Below are 21,079 nucleotides of genomic sequence, written 5' to 3' on the forward strand. Positions count from 1 at the left end.
ACACCAAAGAGCTTTATATTGTGAGAATCACAAGACCCAGACCTACATTGTGATGCATAGTATGTCTCTGAAATATTAAAAATGAAGGCACAGTCGCAGTTTAGAAATTGCCCTTTAAATTTGAGGTGGCTAGAGTGTAGTTTCAATGAATGTCAATGGGCGGCGTGAGTTGCAAACAAATGGTCATATTGTGAAAACTATCAGGACTATAGCTTAGCCGTGGACATTTTTAGTGGCAGCAGGGATAGCTGAACGTTTTGAAATAAGATTTGTGTAGGTGGGTTTGAAAATGAGTGATGGCAGTTTAGAAATCATGTCCTGCCATGCAAGAACACTTAATAAAAGCAAACATACTGTTATCATAAAAGTAAAGGCTGACATAATATCATAAAAATCAATGTTACAAATAAGTGAATTAGTGATTTTCCCAGTTGCTGCTTAGATCTATATTTACTTTTGTTTAATGGCCTAATTGATCTTGGTCATCTCTGGACATTTGGGCGACCTATTTAGGGGATCAGTGTATTACATAGTAACAGAGATTAGTATTGTTAATTAGTTACCCAGTGTCCCACTGTTGCCCCCATTGTTACTTATTTTTATTTGAAGTGGAACTAAAGTGTATCAGAAGTCCTGCATGCAGTTAGATACTTTTCTTTGCCAAACTATTTAAATTATTTCAGCATCCCACTCCAAATGACAAAGACTTTAAGGTACTTCTGTATATATTAGCCCTTTTCCGCCAAAAAAGCCTTGACCCATCGTGGCATGGACTCTAGACTTCTGAAGGTATGCTGTGGTATCTGGCATCAAGCCATCAGTAGCAGATCCCTAAAGTCTTTTAAGTTGGGAGCTGGGCCTCCACGGTTTGGACTTGTTTTTCCAGGACATCTTACAGAGGTTCGATTGCATTGAGATCTGGAGAATTTGGTGACCAAGTCAACACCTCACAATCGATGCTGTATTCCTCAAATCATTTTTGAGTTCATCAGACCAGGCCATTTTCTTCCATTGTTCCGTGGTCCAGTTCTGATGTTAACATGCCCATTGTAGGCGCTTTTGGCTTTGGGCATGGGTAAGCACGGGCACCCTGATTGTCTGAAGATATGCAGCCTATACGCAACAAACTGCGATGCACTGTGTGTTCTGACACCTTTCTATTCGAACCATAATTTACTTTTTCAGAAATTTGAGCTACAGTAGCTCTTCTATTGGATCGGATTACATGGGCTAGCCGTCACCACACACATTTTGCAAAAGCAGAGAATCCTGTTTCTGAGTTCTGCAGGTAGTTCTTTTGACCTCATGGCTTTTGCTCTGATACAGCTTGCAGGGTCAGCTGTGAAGCCTTTTCTAGAGAGGCATGTGCCTTTCCTTTCTAAAACAGGCGGACTCCAGTCAAGGTATAGAAACTTCTCAGCAATGATCAAGAGAAATAGGAGGAACCTGAGTTAAGTTTCAAGTGTTGCTGCTAAGGGTCTGAATGCTTATGCCAATACGTTTTCATAAATTTGCAAACATTTCTAAAATTCTGTTTTTACTTTATTATGGGGTACAGAGTGTAGATTAATGAGGAAAAAAAATAATTTTTTAAACAACTGTAATATCAGACTGCAGCATAACAAAAAATTGAGTGAAGGGGGTCTGAATGCTTTATGAATGCACTGTATATAATATATATATATTTTTTTTTCCTGGTGGAAGGGACTCTGGGAGTGCCAACAGTCCATGGGTTAGGGAGCACAATACGTGCCTTGCCGTGGGAGCTGGCAACTAATTCTATGCCACTGGGGCACCATGGTAGTATTTTGTACAATTTAAATGTATAATAAGCTTTAAAAAGGATATTCATAAATTAGTATGAACACGCTCTGCTGTTTTATGTTTTCTAATATAGTGGTATGCTCCAGGCTGTTCTGGTGCTGCAGTAGTTTGGCACAGTGATAGTGATTTCCCTCTACACTTCCATGAATTCTTAGAAAACTGTGCCTGTTACCATTTCTTCCAAGGGGGATGTTTGGTTTCTGTAGGTGTTGTCTTCTTAGCCCTCAAAAAGTCAGGAGGTACAGTACAGTATGTACCCCATATACTCAAGGGATCTACAGTGGGATGTACAGTATTCCTTTAGGCTCTAAAATAAGAACTGTCCTGCCGTAAAGCTTGTTAAAATGAGAATAAGGAATGTTCACATTATTGTGCTGTGGTAACACACATTACGTCCATCTAACTTGCATCTGCAGTGGAAAATACTACATCCACCTTTTGTGTGCTATTTAGTGTCAGGCAGGCTTAATGCAATGCATGTTAATGCACAGCATTACAATTCAGTGTGCTCTCAGAACAGCCACAATGCATGCACCTTCAGACCCCAGATCACTCCCCAGTGCATTCACGTTCAGATCAGTCATCAAAGTATTCATCTTCAGTCCACAAATCAGCCCCAATGCATTCACAATCAGATGTTAGATACACCCCAATGCATGCACCTTCAGACATCACATCATCCCCAATGCATGCACCTTCAGATATAAAATCAGTCCCAATGCATGTACCTTCAGACATCACATCATCCCCAATGCATGTACCTTCAGACATCACATCATCCCCAATGCATGCACCTTCAGACATCACATCATCCCCAATGCATGTACCATCAGACATCAAATCATCCCCAATGCATGCACCTTCAGACATCACATCATCCCCAATGCATGCACCTTCAGACATCACATCATCCCCAATGCATGTACCATCAGACATCAAATCATCCCCAATGCATGCACCTTCAGACATCACATCATCCCCAATGCATGCACCTTCAGACATCACATCATCCCCAATGCATGCACCTTCAGACATCACATCATCCCCAATGCATGCACCTTCAGACATCACATCATCCCCAATGCATGTACCTTCAGACATCACATCATCCCCAATGCATGTACCTTCAGACATCACATCATCCCCAATGCATGTACCTTCAGACATCACATCATCCCCAATGCATGCACCTTCAGACATCACATCATCCCCAATGCATGCACCTTCAGACATCACATCATCCCCAATGCATGTACCTTCAGACATCAAATCATCCCCAATGCATGCACCTTCAGACATCAAATCATCCCAAATGCATGTACCATCAGACATCACATCATCCCCAATGCATGTACCTTCAGACATCAAACCATCCCCAAAGCATATATCTTCAACACTCAGATCAGCCTCAAATCTTACACTTTAACACATGAGTTTTAGCTACCTACTGCAAGTTTTTATCGAGAGGATGAAGAGTGCCAGTAGGCTTCTCCAACACACCACCGCATCCAGCTGCCAGAAGACCTACGCTGTCAGTGATGTCAGGTAGGACTGCGAGATGTGTGTAGGCCAGGCTTTGTAATTGACCAGCTAGGGAGCTGCCATTTGCAGCCTATGACCGTGGGTCTTTGGTTGCCAGTTAAAAGGCATAGCATGCCTAACCTAGCTTGAAAGCCATAGGTTGCCGATACCTGTGTAACACTTCCAATACATATCATGATAGTTTATGTAACAGGCAAAATGTAACAGTTAAGCAGAAGACTTTCTCTTTCATGGCTTCAGAGTTGCAGCATGGAAGAACAAAAGGAAGCATGACTGGCAACAAGTTGTGATTGGCCACAAATTCTGGTGACTTTTATAAATGATGTCCTTTGCTGCAGCAGTAGATAAAAAAATGAAGTGTTACACGCCAGCTTGCTCAGTACAAAATACAGTAATGACAAACAAATAATTTCCTTATAGCTTTTATTATCTGGGATGTACTCAGAAAAAAGCATGTGCAGAAATGGGAGTCATTTCAACACACATGATGGGTCCTAAAATCTGTTTTAAGGTTAGGTAATAAAAATAAACAGCTCAGTACGGGGTTCGGGTGACTCTCTACTAATAACTGCGTCCAAATAGTGTGTAGTTCTTGGCAGGGTTCTTGCCACACACGCACTTGGTTCCAGGTTGAAGCTCTCTCAGTGGCTTAAAGGGAATGCACAAACTCTTGGCGCCCATGGAAGGAGCCCCGGGTTCTAGATCCTGATCCCTGTGGCATTACAGAAAAGAAGGAAAAGTTTAGAATTATGAGCCAAGGCAGAACGTTTTAGTTCATTACAGTACTTGCCATGCAAGAGAGTATACTGCATTAAAATAGTTAAAGTAAACGTTACCTGCAAATGGGTAATTCTGATTTAAAAAAAAAAAAAACAACATCTTCCCAGGGTAAGCTCAATAGCTGACAGATACTACCCTGAGTGGCTGCTTACCTTGTGCGGCTGTGAGAGTGCCCTCTCTGCCATTCATATTGCTCATGTTACTCTCACAAAATGCATCTGTGAATGGATACTGGAGATCCTGTTATTCAAGTGCTCCTCTTCCATACACAGAATGCACTGTGGGAGAATAGGAAAATGAGCAATATGGATAGCAGAGAGGGCAGAAGGGAGCAAGCAAGCGAACAGCCCAACTTCTCAGTAGCATTTGCTCTTAGCATGAATTATGATCACAAATTAGAAACAATTGTATGTGCGCACACTGCGATTCTATCAGTGGAAACAACATGTCCAAACATCCACTTTTGGACATTGGGGGGGTTTAGATATCTAGTTTTGGTAAGTACCCACTTCCACTTCTGGTCAGATCGCCTAAGTCAGGGGTGGGCAACTGTGGCCCTCCAGCTGTTGGTGAACTACAAGTCATGCTTGTAACTGTCAGTTTTGCAATGCCTCATGGGACTTGTAGTTCTACAACAGCTGGAGGGCCACAGTTGCCCACCCCTGACCCAAGTGAAGCTACTGGCTGCAGCACTGTGTATTCTGACGATAGGGAGGGGGTCAGCGGTTCCTGCTGTCAGAACACAATAGTACGGCATGGAGATTCCCCGAATCCACATCGCTTGTGTTGATGCAGGGATCTGTCAGGTTATTTTCATTCAACCCTTGGCTGGAAAAAAAAAACAAAACTGTCTGTGTAAACCCTGCTTTCCTGGAACTACACTATACATACTGTATTCATGGAATAAGATAAGGCAAAATAAAAATCAGACTGAGTAGTCTTACAATAGCACTGTGATGAATGTGAGCTTTGTTAGATGAGATTACCTGGCGGTGGTCTTCTTTATCCATTCCTCACAATCAATCTCCCCACAGAATGGAATCTGTACAATCTGCAAAGGAACAGAAAACACTTATGTCTCAGCTAATAGAGCAGAAGCCAAAAATAAATTCTATAAAAATGTAAACCTAAGTAATGGATTTCAACAGACATAAGATGTTCATTAACGGCTAAGCACTGGTCTATGCGCAGAAGAAGAGAACATCCCAGACTGAACTTTAGGAAAAGAGTGAAAAGTCACATTGGGTGTATTGATATTCCCTAAGAAATAAAGACCCTCTGCCCTTTATGGCCACTTTTTTAATGGACATAAAATAAATAGCAATATTACAATTTACACAAGCATGTCATATTCAAAGGGAGATTGAAAGAGGCTGCCAAATTCCCCTTTGAGAATGCTAGCTCCCTGGCAGTCATTTTGAGCCTTTGACTTCAGTGCTGTCTGAGTTGCTGACTGGTAACAAGTATAGAGATAGGTATTTCTGACACTCTGTGGGACTGTGAATGAAATATACTGAAGACATACAAAGCCAGGTGCTCCACATTCTCATAAGGCCACCTGAAATGGCAGCCCCATACTTTTTATGAAATTCATTTAATTCAATATATTATTATTATTATATTATTATTATACAGTATTTATAAAGCACCAATAGTTCGCTCAGCGCTGTACATTACAAAGGGGGACAGAACATGATATATGGCCCCTTTCATGCTTTTGCATTCCCACACGTGTGACCGTGCATTGCATTAAAGTATAACTAAAGGCAAAACTTTTTTTCTCAGTTTTTGGATAGAGTGGAAAGGAATTCAAAAATCTGTCAGGAAAGTGAAAAAAAGTCCCACATTGTGGGTTGTCCCTGGAAAATAATAGAGGGGAAATCTCCCAATTAGGACACTGTTCTGGTGACAACCAGTGATTCCCTAACTTTGGAGGGATTTCCTCTCACTTTGTCTATGGGACAGGAAGTGAAGGGAAATCTCCCCAGTGGGACACAGATCTAAAAAAAACAAAACAAAAAACTGAGAGGTCCTATAAGTCTGCTCTATCTAAAATGAAATATAAGTTTTGCCTTTAGTTTTACTTTCAGATAAACCAATCAATTCCAATGCACAGCAGCTAACACAAAAGGTGCCTGGAGCATGGCCTGCAGCGATTTTTCTATGCACCGCAACACACATACCGCTGGTGCGCTGAAGTGATGGTTCATTGGTACCTACTTTACTTGTGTGTTCAAAATGTTCCATGTACTACAATCACACTTGGCAAAACTTGCATTTTAACATGTTAAAGCAATGCATAAATGTGCAGTGGACATAAAGGGAGCCCAAAATGGTTTTTGGTTAATTTTATTAACTTTTTTTTTCAGTGAAGCTTTATTTATTTTAATTTAGTTTTTCTTAGTAGAACATGTCAACAAATATTTATTTATTACAGGGTAATTCATGGTATTTTCCAGCACACGCTGTGCTACTAAAGACCAGCATTGCCCTCACACTTGGTGACTGCTTCTGCAGACTGCTAATCCAGATAATAGGAAAGAGGAAGGGGTACCTCCTCAGAGGAATTTAGCGGCGAGTGTAATTTGTTCTCCTGCTTTTGATATCTATTCCCAACACAGCAGTAAAGCTGATCATAGACGGATTGAAATTCATCCAGTTCAGCAAGGGACCAGCTCAGTTTTGATGTGTGTGCGTCCCTTCCCTATTCAGCAGAAGTTGACTGGTAAGCAGTGTATAAATGTACCAAAAATCAGCGGTTCAGCAGGAACTGGACAAATTTCGGTATGTGTGTACCGCTGTCTAACAGAAGTACAGAAGCTTGTATAACAATGAACAGTCATTGCTGGAAGAAAACCAGCATTCAATCAGAACCTGTGGCCAATGGATGCAGTGTTGTTCTGTGTATTCTGACTAGGGGGAGACAGCGCCCCCACTGTCAGATAACAATAGAGAGGTGGGAGGAGATCCCTGCATCAGCATCATGTGGATGTGAGGATCAGTACTTTTTTTTTTTTATCATTCAGCCCGCTGGTTGAAGGATAAAAAAAAAAACACAGTGAGTATACCCTGCTTAGAATAAAAATGCAGACTATGACCCTAAGAACAGCATCCCTACAGTCAAGCATGGAGGTGGAAACAATATACTTTGGGGCTATTTCTCTGTCAAAGGTACAGGCCGACTTTGCCGCATTGAGGGGCCAAATGGACGGGCCATTGTATTGTAAAATCTTTGGTGAGAACCTTCTTCCCGCAGCCAGAACACTGAAGAAGGGTCGGGATGGATCTTCCAGCATGACAATGACCCAAAACATACCGCCAAGGCAACAAAAGAGTGGCTCAAGAAGCACAGCCTAGCCAGTGTCCAGACCTTAATCCTATAGAAAATTTATAGAGGGAGCTGAAACTTCGAGTTGTCGAGCAACAGCCAAGAAACCTTAAGTATTTACAGGAGATCTGTAAAGAAGGGTAGACCAAAATCCCTACTGAGATGTATGCAAACCTGATAACCAACCACAAGAAACGTCTTAACTATGTGCTTGCCAACAAGGGTTTCTCCACCAAGTAGAAAGTCAAGTTTTGCTTGGAGATCCAGTACTTGTTTTACTCACTGAACTGCAACTCAATTTATAACATTTGTAACGTGTTTTTTTTTTTCTGGATTTTTGGTTGATATGCTGTCTCTATCATTTAAAATACATCTATGATAAAAATGATAGATCCTTCATTTCTCTGTAAGTGGGCAAACTTACAAAATCTGCAGGGGATCAAATCATTTTTGCCCTCACTGTGTTGAATGCCATTTTCACATCAGGATGAGATTTTAGCAATTCATTTTAGAATTGTCTTTATATATAGCTAACTGAAATTAACAATATAAAAAAATACAAAACCACTATACACTCTCTACGAAGGCCATGTTATTTTCTCCACTAATGATATGATCTCCTCTGATCCTTTGAAACATTTGTGCACTAGTCAGCAACTGCTAATAAAACCCCTTTAAGGAAGTTTATGAAAATTTTGGAACTTTTTCACGCTATAGAATGATATAGAAAGTTCTAACAAACAAGATAGCTGAGGACCCTAAAGAGGCCTATAGACTGAAAACAGAGCCCTTGCTGCCGGAGACAACAGCAGCTTATAACAGTGCAATTAACTGCCATAAAGGATAAATTATGCCATTGCTCAGTAAAAAAAAACCTATGGCTTCCTGTTGATGTACAGTATACATAAACTATCATCAGCTTGACCAACCTTGAAATTGAACACGCCTTTTAGTTATCAGAGACAAATCTCACTGAAATTTTATTGCTTCTTATCTAGACAGAAATCTGGAATTTGAAGCCATTTTAGGAAATGGTTATTTTGCAAATATGGCTTTAAGGGTAGTTAGTGTAAAGTAGAGAAAAGATCCAGGATACTTCATATGTAGGGAATATTGCTTGCTTCCTCCATAAAAGCAAATACCTTAGTTGACAAAACTAGCAGAAAAAAAACAAAACAAAGCAATGATATGCAAGTTCCCTAGGTGTTCAGAACGTTTCATTTCCCATTTTTTTCCAATGCACATGGGCATCAACAAGTGTGATTGGCAAGCACTTGTTATTTCTAATGAGCAATTCTTGATGCCTAGGACTGAAAGCCTGTACAATGAAAGACAGTGTCAAAGTGGCTGTTTCACCATTGTGTACCTACAGGCTCCCATAATGTTGGCAACAGAATGGGAAGAGGGTGCGGTACATTGCAGAAACCACGTTCCCTGGTTCAAGCCCACAGTTATCACAGCAATGCCAAGGGATCTGTACCACCATTGTTAAGTATAGGTAAATCCAAATTGCTAACATCTCATATGATCCTTAACTTTAATATATTTTAATATATATTTTTAAATCTGAACTTTTCATTAGCATATTTCCTAGTGATCCTTATTTAGGCACTTCCCGTTCAAGGATGACAACTGTCTGTCCCTGTGTCCCAAGTGTTCTCCTGCCTTGTCACTATCACTACAAGTAGCTTACTTATCACACAGCATAGGTACGAGCAACTGATATCACCATCAGGAAACATGCCAAGCTCCATCGCTGCTTGAAAGGGTGACAACGTAGAAGCACAATTAAGAGGCCAGGAAAGAATGTTGTTGCCTTACAGGAAGTGACCAAACAAGGACCTTCATTTTAGTGACTGTGTTTACATATAGTTAAGAGGCAACTGTAAGGCTGCTTTTACAGCAGCCTGTTCCACATCACTTTGGGGCACAAACATCACTATGTGGTCTGAGAAAACCTGAAAATCTGCCAGAAAAAGTAGGAGTCTACAGTATATGATGAATTCACAAGGCTTTAACATGAGGATATGGATCTTTGGATTTTTAGCCACATAGATTTTAACATCTATTGACACAAACCAGAAAATAGTTGTGTGTTAACTTTATGAATTGCGTTTTATCCTACTTCTCGTAAAACAAAATTTAAAAAATACATACTTTTCCTGTGTCCAGCTGCTTCTGGAAATCCTCCATAGAATCTGTTACCACCATGTGGCTTGTCAGATCACCGAGTGCCCTAAATCAAAGGCAAGAAGGATGCAATCAAAAGAGCTTTGAAAAGTTTTACAAAAAAATAATACAATCACAATCAATAAAACTAAACACAAAACCAACCCACTCTGTGCATAGGAAAGTAGCAGCTTGAACTTAACATGAGAGATTAATGAGGTATTAAACCCAAAAATGACTGAGACTTGCATCAGCAGAGACCCGGATATCACCTGGAAAATTTTTGAAAAGGTATGAATTGAAAGACCTGGTGGTGGCTTTGCAGATCTGTGAAATGGATGCTTGATGCTGCAAGGCCCAAGAAACATCAACAGATCTGGTGGACTGGGCCATGAGAGGGAACCCATTCTTTGAGGGCATAAACCCTGGAAATGAACTGTGTCACCTAGCTATGGTGAAAGAGGAAGCAGGTTGACCCATCTGGACAACCATAGGCACATTGTCCTTTAGAGCCCTTGCCAACTGTTCCCTTAAGAGGCTTTCATCCAAATAGCCCACTTTAGGATACCTCAAGAGTGTTAACACTGAGGCCAGTACATTGGTGACCACCCAGTGTACAGAGAACAGGCTGAATAGAAAAGCCACAAACTGATAATGCAGAGGCCCCACCGCAATGCACAAAAACATCGGATGTGCTGGAAAGACATGTACATGTAAATAAGCTCAATGATGTCCACTGGGTCCAGAAATTCTCCATAGTAGGGGGAAGAGATGACCGATCTCTGTAATTCCAGTGCAAATTTTTTGTACTTGAAAAAGGAAGCATATAAAACCCTGATGTCCAGGATGGGGTGAACACCTAATCTGGGCTTGGGAACAGTAAACAGTTAGGAGTAGAAGCTCTGTGGCAAAGACTGGAGCAAGGACACTTTGGTAAGAGTCCACAGAGTGTCCAACGGAGATCAGTAAGACACTAAAGGGACACAGGGAGTTTGGAGGTCAGTCAGCAAGCAAGAAGAGGGAAAGGGAAAAACTCAAGTTTGTAACACTATGACACCACCAGGGCCCCTAGGCACTGGGGATGCAAGCAGTCCAAGCATCTGCAAAGGCAAAAAGGCCCCCCTTCCCCACAGGAAAAAAAGCACTTAGTGTTTTATGCTGAGAAAGGCTTGTCAGTGGGTGTGGCAGACTCATCCACATGGCCAAATCAGCAATGGCCCGCAGGTATCTTGTGGAAAACACCGCCCAGATTCCAGGTGCGTGTGGACAGCCATGGTCGGGAAGCCATGACAGGCTGCAGCTTTGTACCAGTATTCAGAAGTAATTCAGCAGTGTGAGTGATTACCTGTGGTTAGGGACAGATGAGGATTTCTGGACGCAAGCAGCTTGTGTCCAGGGGCAATCATCTGTTGTCAACTGTAGGTAATTGCTCCCTGAGCAATTACTTCCAAACACTGGCAGACAGCTATTATCAGGCTGTCACTGCTTTGTATGAACAAGGTAGCTCACAAAAGAAGACCAAAGTGTTGAGTGGTCCTAGCTGCCTAAATCTAACCGCAGGTGGGCAGAAGGAACAGGTCAAAGATCAAAGTTCTACACTGAGACAGGAGGAGCAGTGGGGAGATGCTTCTTTAATACCATTTTGGCAGGAAAGGGAGAATGAAGTGTGCGCACGTGTAACACTCCTCCCTACTGAATGACATCGGTGCTCAGTGCCACAGCATTAACCTCTTCCATGGCTTTAAAGCACTTAAAAACCCGTTTAAAGGATAAGTTCACCTCTTGAACAAAAATAATAAATGCACATTTGTTTGAACATAAAAAAAGTGCATTTATTATGTTTGTCCAAAGGAGCCTGGAAAGCATTTCACCAGTGATCAGTAGATCACTGATGCCATGCAGGTCTCCTGCAGACCTGTCAGAATATCTGCTTGCCGTACGGGATGTATGGTCAAGCAGATGTACTGACAGGAAGCTTCAATGAACTACCACAGTGCTGCACAGCGCCGTGGTACTTTACTACTGTACAGCGCTGAGCAAACCCTTTGGCGCTATATAAATACTGTATAATAACTACAAGCCAACAGCCGCTAAGATTGCCGGGACTTGTAGGCACTCATTCACAGAACACAGTTTTCAAACTTGACAGATAGTAGGGGGGAACTTCTCCCCATATTATCTGTCAGAGGGAGGGGGGCGGCGGGTGCAGCTGCAGCTATGGGAACATGTTACATGTTCCACCATAAAAACGGGTGGAAAATGTAACATGTTCCCAAAGGTGAACTTATCCTTTAACTGCACATTACCACAATGCATAAGTATAAATGGGCCCTGTCAAGAAAACTCATCAACTCTGGACACCAGAAACTTCTGATCCAGTTGAAGCATCTTAAACATGGAAATCACAGACAAAAATATTACCTGTTGTAGAGGTTAGTGTGAATCTCTTCCAGAATATCTTTTAACTTAGTCTCTGCTTGGTCCTCTGTGATGGTCAGTTTCTCTCCTGTGTCTCGTCGGACTGCTACAAACTGGTTACTTTTCATATCTCTAGGGCCGACTTCAAGCCTGATAGGTACACCCTAAAAACGAACATATCAAAAAGTTTGATCTCATTAAAGCCCAACTAAAGACTAAAAGCTTATTTTGCCTTGGCTAAAGTGGGCAGGGGTTAGAGTCTTTGTCAGGTGAATATTGCAGCCTGTGACCCTGTTGGGAAGTTTTACCTGTACTTCCTGTTAGAACAAGAAATGATGGATATTGTTTCCAGAAAAACCAATAACACTTTTTTCATAGAATGCCATAGGTATGAACCTCTGACAATGTCTTTATTGCTGTAGGTGCCCTTCTGTTCCAGTGACAGCTACACCATTTCATGAAAAACACACAAAACTAAATAAAAAATAACCGTCTGGACCTAGACTTTAAAAAAGAATTTTGACAAATACCTTGAACAGGGTATTCCTTTTAAAGTGTTGTAAACCTCAGACATGAAATATGAACAAAGCATATCCCTCTGTAGTGTTTTTGTCGCAAGTGTCATTTCTGCCTGCCACTTCTTTCCTCTGATATCAGCATGCGTCTCCTCTGAAAAGTTTTCCTAACCTCAAGAAAAAAAAAATGGTGATAGGGGAGGGCACAGCCTCAGCTCTGTACCTGTTAACTGTGTGAAGAGGGGTGTGTCCCCTCCCTCCAATCAGCTCTGAGCTCTTCACTGAGCTCTGCAGTTTTTAGCTCTGTTCTCCCCCCTATTTTTTTTAGGGCTTCAGATAAACAGGTACAACTTATGTAGTAGGATTTGTTTTTTAATCTCTGTGCATCATCTGAATCCAGTCACTTCACTGGCTATATGTAAGGCTTTACAATCATTTAAGCTGCAACATTATAATAATATGACACTGATATTCTTTGATTTATAAAATGGACTCGGTTACTTCCCCCAATAAACGTAAAAAGCTCTCTGCAACAGAAGACCGTGAATACTCGCATCCATAGCAAGCAGCCAAACCTCCTCTGTCTATCCAAATATTCTCTATCTGTGGCTTCCAGAAAATTCTTCAACATTTGACATCTCTGAGTGTTAAATGCCTACATCCACTGCTGTACACTGTGGTTCCACAGACTCTCCTCAGCTTCAGAGGTGTGATAAGTTGGGTCTCAGCAATGGTAGTTATTGCTGCGGAGCGCTTTATGCCCACAACTGTAAAGTAATCAGCACCCCCATCTTATGCTGCAAAGTGTCCCTAAAAGCAGCTGCTAATACTAAACCTTTCCAAAATAGTAATTACTATACATATGTTCTAGACTCCACCTGAAAATTCCCACACTGTACAAACATTATCTCCTATGTGCACCCTGCCAGCCCATCCCTTTTTCAATACTTGTTTCTTTGCCGACATGTCAGGTTCTCCTCTGTGGTGAAACTGGAGATACTAGAAAAATACAGAATATACAGGGGAGGACCATCTCCACTACTGACAGGTTTTCCCTTGAAAACAGCTGGGTACTTCCCAGTATAGAGAAGCATGCAGCTCACTCCATGTGACAGCACCAGGTCATTCATCAAGCACCATTGCTGTCACAAGGAGAGATTCTGTGGGGCCGTGAAAGCCTCAAGCCACAAAAGGGGGTGGGGGGGTCATTTGTGAACTTGTTGCTTTGCCCTGCATAGACATAGTACAGGTCCCACGTTAAGCACTGCATCAATTATCAAATAAGACTTAACCGATGTCCTCCCCATAGAGCCCTGCATCCATAATACAGGTTTTTGGCCCAGATCGATCTCTTATGGTGGAACAAGGGAGATGCTTTGCTCTCTGTTAACCTAGGGCAGTGGTGGGAAACCTTTTTTTTCAACTGAGCCAAATCTCGCCAAAACCACGATTGAAATTTATTTTGAGAGCCACATTTTCAAAACTGAAAATACATAGGATGGTACACTGTTTTTAGTTTCAATAAGTTTTTATAGTAATTCATCCCCCATAGTAATTCATCCCCCATATAGTAATTCATCCCCCATATAGTAATTCATCCCCCATAGTAATTCATCCCCCATATAGTAATTCATCCCCCATATAGCAATTCATCCCCCATATAGTAATTCACCCCCCATATAGTAATTCATCCCCCATATAGTAATTCATCCCCCATAGTAATTCATCCCCCATATAGTAATTCATCCCCCCTATAGTAATTCATCCCCCCTATAGTAATTCATCCCCCATAGTAATTCATCCCCCATAGTAATTCATCCCCCATATAGTAATTCATCCCCCATAGTAATTCATCCCCCATATAGTAATTCATCCCCCATATAGTAATTCATCCCCCATAGTAATTCATCCCCCATATAGTAATTCATCCCCCATATAGTAATTCATCCCCCATATAGTAATTCATCCCGCATATAGTAATTCACCCCCCATATAGTAATTCACCCCCCATATAGTAATTCATCCCCCATAGTAATTCATCCCCCCTATAGTAATTCATCCCCCCTATAGTAATTCATCCCCCCTATAGTAATTCATCCCCCATAGTAATTCATCCCCCATATAGTAATTCATCCCCCATATAGTAATTCATCCCCCATAGTAATTCATCCCCCATATAGTAATTCATCCCCCATATAGTAATTCATCCCCCCTATAGTAATTCATCCCCCCTATAGTAATTCATCCCCCATATTAATTCATCCCTCATATAGTAATTCATCCCCCCTATAGTAATTCATCCCCCCTATAGTAATTCATCCCCCCTATAGTAATTCATCCCCCCTATAGTAATTCATCCCTCATATAGTAGTAGTAAGTAAGTAGCAAGTAATAAGCCAAGACCCCTGTGTCAATTCACTTACCTTTGCTCCGCGCGTTCCTCTCGCCGTGTTCCCGCGCCGTTCCGGTCTTCAGGGCGGACTGTGAGAGGAGCCTAGCTCCTCTCACGTTCGTCACGCTGCCCCGCCTACACACATCCTGACAGCCAATCACTGGCTATTAGGATGTGAGTGGCAGCGAGACTGGCCAATCATTGCATTTGAGCGCGCTGCCCTGGCTGTTTTTTTTTTTGGATCACGCTGCAGAGTCCTTGCCGCCCGAGAGGAGGGAGGGGAGCGGGCGCCCGGCACACAAGAGCCACATTAAAGCGTGTAAAGAGCCGCATGTGGCTCGCGAGCCGCGGCTTGCCGACCACTGACCTAGGGCATATATAAGTCCAGTGCTGATGTGGGAATACCTTATGACGTCATTCAGACCAGACTCCCTGGCCGGCTGCAGTCTCTGCTCTGTGTTCCCTGACACCAAAGCTTAGACTCCACTAGTGACTATGGAGTCCGTAAGTCCCAGAAGATTTATGTGCTGAAGATATCAGCAAATCACAGGGTGACATCAATAGTAGGTGCCCCACTCTTGCTCCACCAGACAACTCTAGACTCCAGGTCTGTGGCACAAATGCCTAGCCCCCTCATGCTCTCCTCATTTTGCCTCGATTGACTAAAATATGTCCAGCAGCAACAGAGGGAGCCTTTATGAAGAAAATAAAAAATGTTGCCATGAGGAGCTGCCAACATTACCTGCCACCCATGGCACTGGCTCACAGGTTACAATATTAAAAATATGGGCATGGCTGTATGGGGTGCTCTGGGAGGGGTTAGCATAGAACAGAGACGTAATGTACTGGCACTTCCTGAATGTTGGTTAATGCTGTTTTTTCTTTTTGCCAAAAACTGTTTACTTTGAAACATCCGATATTATTTATTTATTTATTTCAGGTACTTATATAGCGCCGTCAATTTACGCAGCGCTTTACATATATATTGTACATTCACATCAGTCCCTAACCCTCAAGGGGTGTACAATCTAAGGTCCCTAACTTACATTCATACCTATATTAGGGCCAATTTATACAGGATCCAATTAACCTACCAGTATGTCTTTGGAGTGTGGGAGGAAACAGGAGTACCCGGAGGAAACCCACGCAGGCACAGGGAGAACATGCAAACTCCAGGCAGGTGGTCCCGTGGCTGGGATTTGAACCAACGACCCTAGTACTGCCAGGTGGAAGTGCTAACCATTTAGCCACTGTGCTGCCGATATCTATGAAAACCATTGTTCTCCACTCAATTCAGTGCAAACAATTTGTTCAATAAAAAGGATTGCTAAGATACTTCATCTGCAAGTGAACGCCAATGTTTAACCAGTCTGAGCTTAGCATATTAATCAGTCACACATAAAGTACAAGGAGTTATTGCTTTTATGGTATGTTTTAAAAATATATTATTTTTACAGTTCATTATGGCTGGATGAGGAAACCATAAAGAATAATAAAAAGTTCTGTCTTATGACAACAACTTATAGATGTTCAAAAATATATTTATTTGCTATGAATAACCTCAGACACTGAAAGAGATGAATGGATGGTACGAATATGCAGCATCACGCTATAGCCCTCACCTTAAGCTCCCAGTGGTTGAACTTCCACCCAGGTGAGTAGTTGTCACGCAAATCTGTTCGTGCTCTGATGTTCACATTCAGAAGGCGTTTTAAATACTGATTGCATTTCTGCAGAAGGGCTTCTTTTTCTGCTTCAGGTAATGTGTTCGTGATTCCGCATGGAATTACAATAATCTGTTAGGAAGAAAAAAAGAATTATAAATTAAACCAAGACAAACCAAAAGTGTACAATCAAATGCAATCATTATACAAAACATTTATATCCTAATGCAAAAAATAGATTTGTAGTTCGTGGTCTTGCCAAGGTCTTCAATTTTTTATTTTACTGCAAGCAGAACATTTTTAGCATGGAGAATTGTATGTTTTCTTGGTGTGTGCGGATTACCTGCAGGTACTCAAGTTTTCTTTCACAATCCAAAAAACACACTGATAACTGCTTCAACTGACTAAAGCTGGCCAGAGATGGAGCAATTTTCACCCATTGTGTTCACCTGGCAGAGGAAGCCATCCCCACCGAGAGAAAATAGTGATTATTGCTAGCGGCTATAACAGTCCCTAGCAATAATCACATGTAAAATCCAACAAGTTGGTTGTACCCAAGTTGATCGATCAACTTGGGTACATTCAGCATTCTCATACATGGTTCGAATCTTGGCTGGCCCCTGCTGAATCGCCTGAGATTTGAACCATTGATGGCCGGCTTAGGACTGATTATAATACGGCCCTTAAAAGCCAACTTTTTTTTGTAAACAAGATGTCAGTGCCGCTCTATGCATTATTGTACTAAGAATTCCCCTCATATAGCAAAGGCTTCCACTAAATGTTTTTTCTTTTAGGGCCAGTTCAAACTACATGCATTTCAGTGTGCTTTTTTTCTGCACCCAATGCATCCAAACATGCACAGAAAGTAGGTTATATGGTGGTCAATGTCATAGTTCACATCAGTGCTTACAGTTCCAGTGCGTTCCGAATGCAGAAAAAAAGTAGAGCAGGCTGCATTTTTCCTGCACAGAGCTGTACTGGAATGCGGTAAACTGCACCAAAAATGCACATGCCCCTATTTAAATTGAAGAAAAAGGGGACAAAATGAACTAGAACCACGTCAGAGACATGCATGCAGAAATGCATCCAGAACGTATCTAGACTGTGTTTATATAGTGTGAACCAGCCCTTACGCTGCATCAACATTCCCTGTATTCATTTAGCCATAAATGAGAAAGAAGAGAGCCAACATGTAGTGGATTCATATGGAGACTTTTTAGGTACCTTATTTCTCAATAAATCAGCATTTTATCTCAAATCCATCTCTCCTTATTAAATATTAAAAAAACTTTTTTTAATAAAGTATTGCACACAATATGAATGCTGCTCCAGTGCATTATATGTTATCCATAAACCTGTACATCATATGACATCTGATATTTGGACTCCCATAAAATAATGGCTTATGGCTATATATCATCATATTCTTTCTAATGCAATGTGTTAAACCTTAACATCTTGGTTGATGGGGAGCTTGGGCTAGATGACCTGCTTCTTCAGAAGAAACACAGAGGCAATATACAGTAGATTACAGTTTAAGAATATAACTCATTTTATCACATTAAGTTTATACATTGTTGCAACCATTGTCTTTTTATACTGTGCTGTGAAAAAGTAATTGCCCCCTTCCTGATTTATTTTTTTTTGCATATTTGTCACACTTAAATGATTCAGATCATCGAACAAATTTTAATATTACACAAAAGATAGTCCAGGTAAATACAAAATGCAGTTTTTAAATGATGATTACATTTTATAAGGAAAAAAAAGCTGTGCAAACCTGGTTTGCCCTATGTGAAAAAGTAATTGCCCCCTAAACCTCATAACTGGTTGTACCACCTTTGGTGGCAACAACTGCAATCAAGCATTTGGCAACGAGCCTTTCAAATCGCCATGGAGGAATCTAGCCATATTGGAGGGTTTTCTAGCATGAAAGGGCTGTTTAACCCCTTGACGCCAAGTGGACGCATATTTGCGCACAATTAGAATATACATATGTGCTGAGAGTGCGCGCCCTGCGCGCTCCCAGCACATGTGTCCCTGACTCAAGGAAAGGTCCCGATGTTCCCTTTCGATCGGGACCTTTTCCGATCATGTGACCACCGTAATGGCGAATCACTGCGGTCACATGACCCTAAAACTCCACCTGGTGCTAAGAGGTTAAGATCAAGCCACAGCATCTCTATCACATTTAAGTCCAGCCTTTGGCTAGGCCACTCCAAAACCTTAATTTTATTTTGATCCAGAGGTGAACTTGCTGGTGTGTTTCAGATCATTGTCCTACTGCATAACCCAAGTGTGCATGAGCTTGAGGTCACAAACTGATGGCTGGACATTCTCCTTCAGGATGTTCTAATAGAGCACAGAATTCACGGTTCCAACACTTATGGCAAGTCATCCAGGTCCTGAAGCTGCAAACCAGCCCCAGATCATCACACTACCACCACCATGTTTGACTGTTGGTATGATGTTCTATTTATGAAATGATGTGTTAGTTTTACAACAGATGTAACGGGACACACACCTTCCAAGTTCAACTTTTGTCTCTTCAGTCCACAGAATATTTGCCCAAAAGTCTTGGTGACAATCAAGATGATTTGAGTTATTTTTGATCAGCAGTGGTTTTCACTTTGAAATTTTCCCATGGATGGCATTTTTGCCAAGTCTATCTCTTACTGTTGCTTAATGAACACTGACCTTAACTGAGGCAATAGAGGTCTGTAATTCTTTAGACGTTGTTCTGGGTTCTTTTATGACCTCCTGGATGAGTCGTTGCTGTGCTCTTGGAGTAATTTTGATAGGCCAGCCACTCCTGGGAAGGTTCACCACTTTTCCACGTTTTCTCCATTTGTAGATAATGATTTACTGGAGTCCCAAAGCCTTAGGAATGGCTTTCGAACCCTTTGACGGATACATGTCAAATACTTTGTGTCTCATCTGTTCTTGAATTTCTTTAGGTCGAGGCATGATGTGCTGCTTTTTGAGATCTTTTAGCGTGCCTCACTTTGTCAGCTTCTAGTTAAGTGATTTCTTGATTCAACAGGTCTGGCAGTAATCAGGCCTAGTGTGGCTAGTGAAACTTAGCTGAGCTTTCCAAAAAAAATGTGGTTAATCACAGTTCATTCAAGTTTTAGCAAGAGAGGGTTGCAATTACTTTTTCACATAAGGCCAGGCAAATTTGCAAAGCTTTTTTCCTTAATAAATTAAATCATTTAAAACCTGCATTTTGTATTTACTCTGGTTATCTCTGTGTAATATTAAAATTTGTTTGATGACCTGAATCATACACAAAAAAAAAAAAAAAAAAATCAGGAAGGCAGCAAATACTTTTCACAGCACTGTATAACTAACTTAGCACAGCAATAGCAACGTTATAACAATCTCATAAAATCCTTAAACAAGGAAGGGCATTTGGATTATTATTATACAGGATTTGCAGCATACACGCATCCAACAGGTAGCCGACTGAAAAAGAGGGTTCTGTTTTTAGCAAGACCCTCCTATTTTTTGTCTTCGGACATCTCGGGGATACATAGTAGAGGACACCCAGGGAGTATTACATACGTTTGAGCAGTTCTATCAAGCTCTTTATTGATTGCAAGGAGGGGTTTCAGATTCTGATATCTCCTTGTATCTCTCCTCTATTTTATTACCTAGATTGCCCAGGGAAAGTAGTAAAGCATTGGATCAGGCCATTACAAATGATGAGATTGAAGGCCAGTTCACACCACAAAAACGCACTCCGGATACGTTTTTGCTTACAGTTCACACCACATTCCGTTCCGGTGCAGTTTGCTATGTTTCAGTACAGTTCAGTACAGAAAAAATGCAGTATGGTCTACTTTTTTTTTTCTGCACAGGAAACTGACTGCACTGGTATGAACTAGGGCCATTAGAATACATGGACTACACTGTGCATGCAAAAAAATGTGCTGGACTGCATCTGGTGTGAACTGGCCCTTAGGCTGCAATTGCTTATTTTGCCCCTCAAAAGTCTCCGGGATTGGATGGCTACTCAATTGAGTGGTATCAAACTTATAAGGAAATGCTGGTGCCTTGCTTACTCAGAGTATATAACTTAGCTAGACATCAGGGAAAACTACTACCTTCTATGAGAGAGGCATTGATAGTCTTATTACCTAAGCCGAGGAAAGATCCTCTGGAATGTGAATCATATTGTCCCATTTTGAAGGAACATTCCTGCATATGGTTTGGGACTGTGCTAAAGTCCGACCACCGTGGTACCAAGTTATTCAATTTATAGCTGACCTTTCGATTTGCCAAACATTTTTAGCTTGCTAATTTGCCTCCTGGGAGTAATTGAGGATGATATTATGGATAATGCCATGAGAACCTTTTTGAGATTACTATTCTTTTATGTGTGTAAATTGATAGTGTTACATTGGACACGAATAGATGTCCCTGGCTAAGCAGCCTGGAAAAAACT

At 41.3% G+C, this 21,079-nt stretch overlaps 1 protein-coding gene across 7 annotated transcripts in view; it reads right to left on the reverse strand.

Moving 5' to 3' along the window:
* Positions 1 to 3,772: 3,772 nt before the first annotated feature.
* EPRS1 (glutamyl-prolyl-tRNA synthetase 1) overlaps positions 3,773 to 21,079 on the reverse strand; it is a 118,671-nt gene continuing 101,364 nt past the window's right edge. For all 7 annotated transcript variants that reach the window (XM_089685025.1, XM_089685022.1, XM_089685020.1 and 4 more), the window contains 5 exons: positions 16,591 to 16,764; positions 12,065 to 12,225; positions 9,632 to 9,710; positions 5,133 to 5,197; positions 3,773 to 4,078 (listed from right to left, as the gene is read on the reverse strand). In XM_089685025.1, the coding sequence (XP_089541151.1) occupies positions 3,928 to 4,078; positions 5,133 to 5,197; positions 9,632 to 9,710; positions 12,065 to 12,225; positions 16,591 to 16,764 (630 nt within the window). In that variant the 3' untranslated portion in view covers positions 3,773 to 3,927. The remainder of the gene's footprint in view (positions 4,079 to 5,132; positions 5,198 to 9,631; positions 9,711 to 12,064; positions 12,226 to 16,590; positions 16,765 to 21,079) is intronic.

Source organism: Staurois parvus, unplaced genomic scaffold (genome assembly GCF_062004578.1).
Source record: "Staurois parvus isolate SC_StPar_1 unplaced genomic scaffold, SC_StPar_1.0 ptg000362l, whole genome shotgun sequence".
Taxonomy (NCBI): domain Eukaryota; kingdom Metazoa; phylum Chordata; class Amphibia; order Anura; family Ranidae; genus Staurois; species Staurois parvus.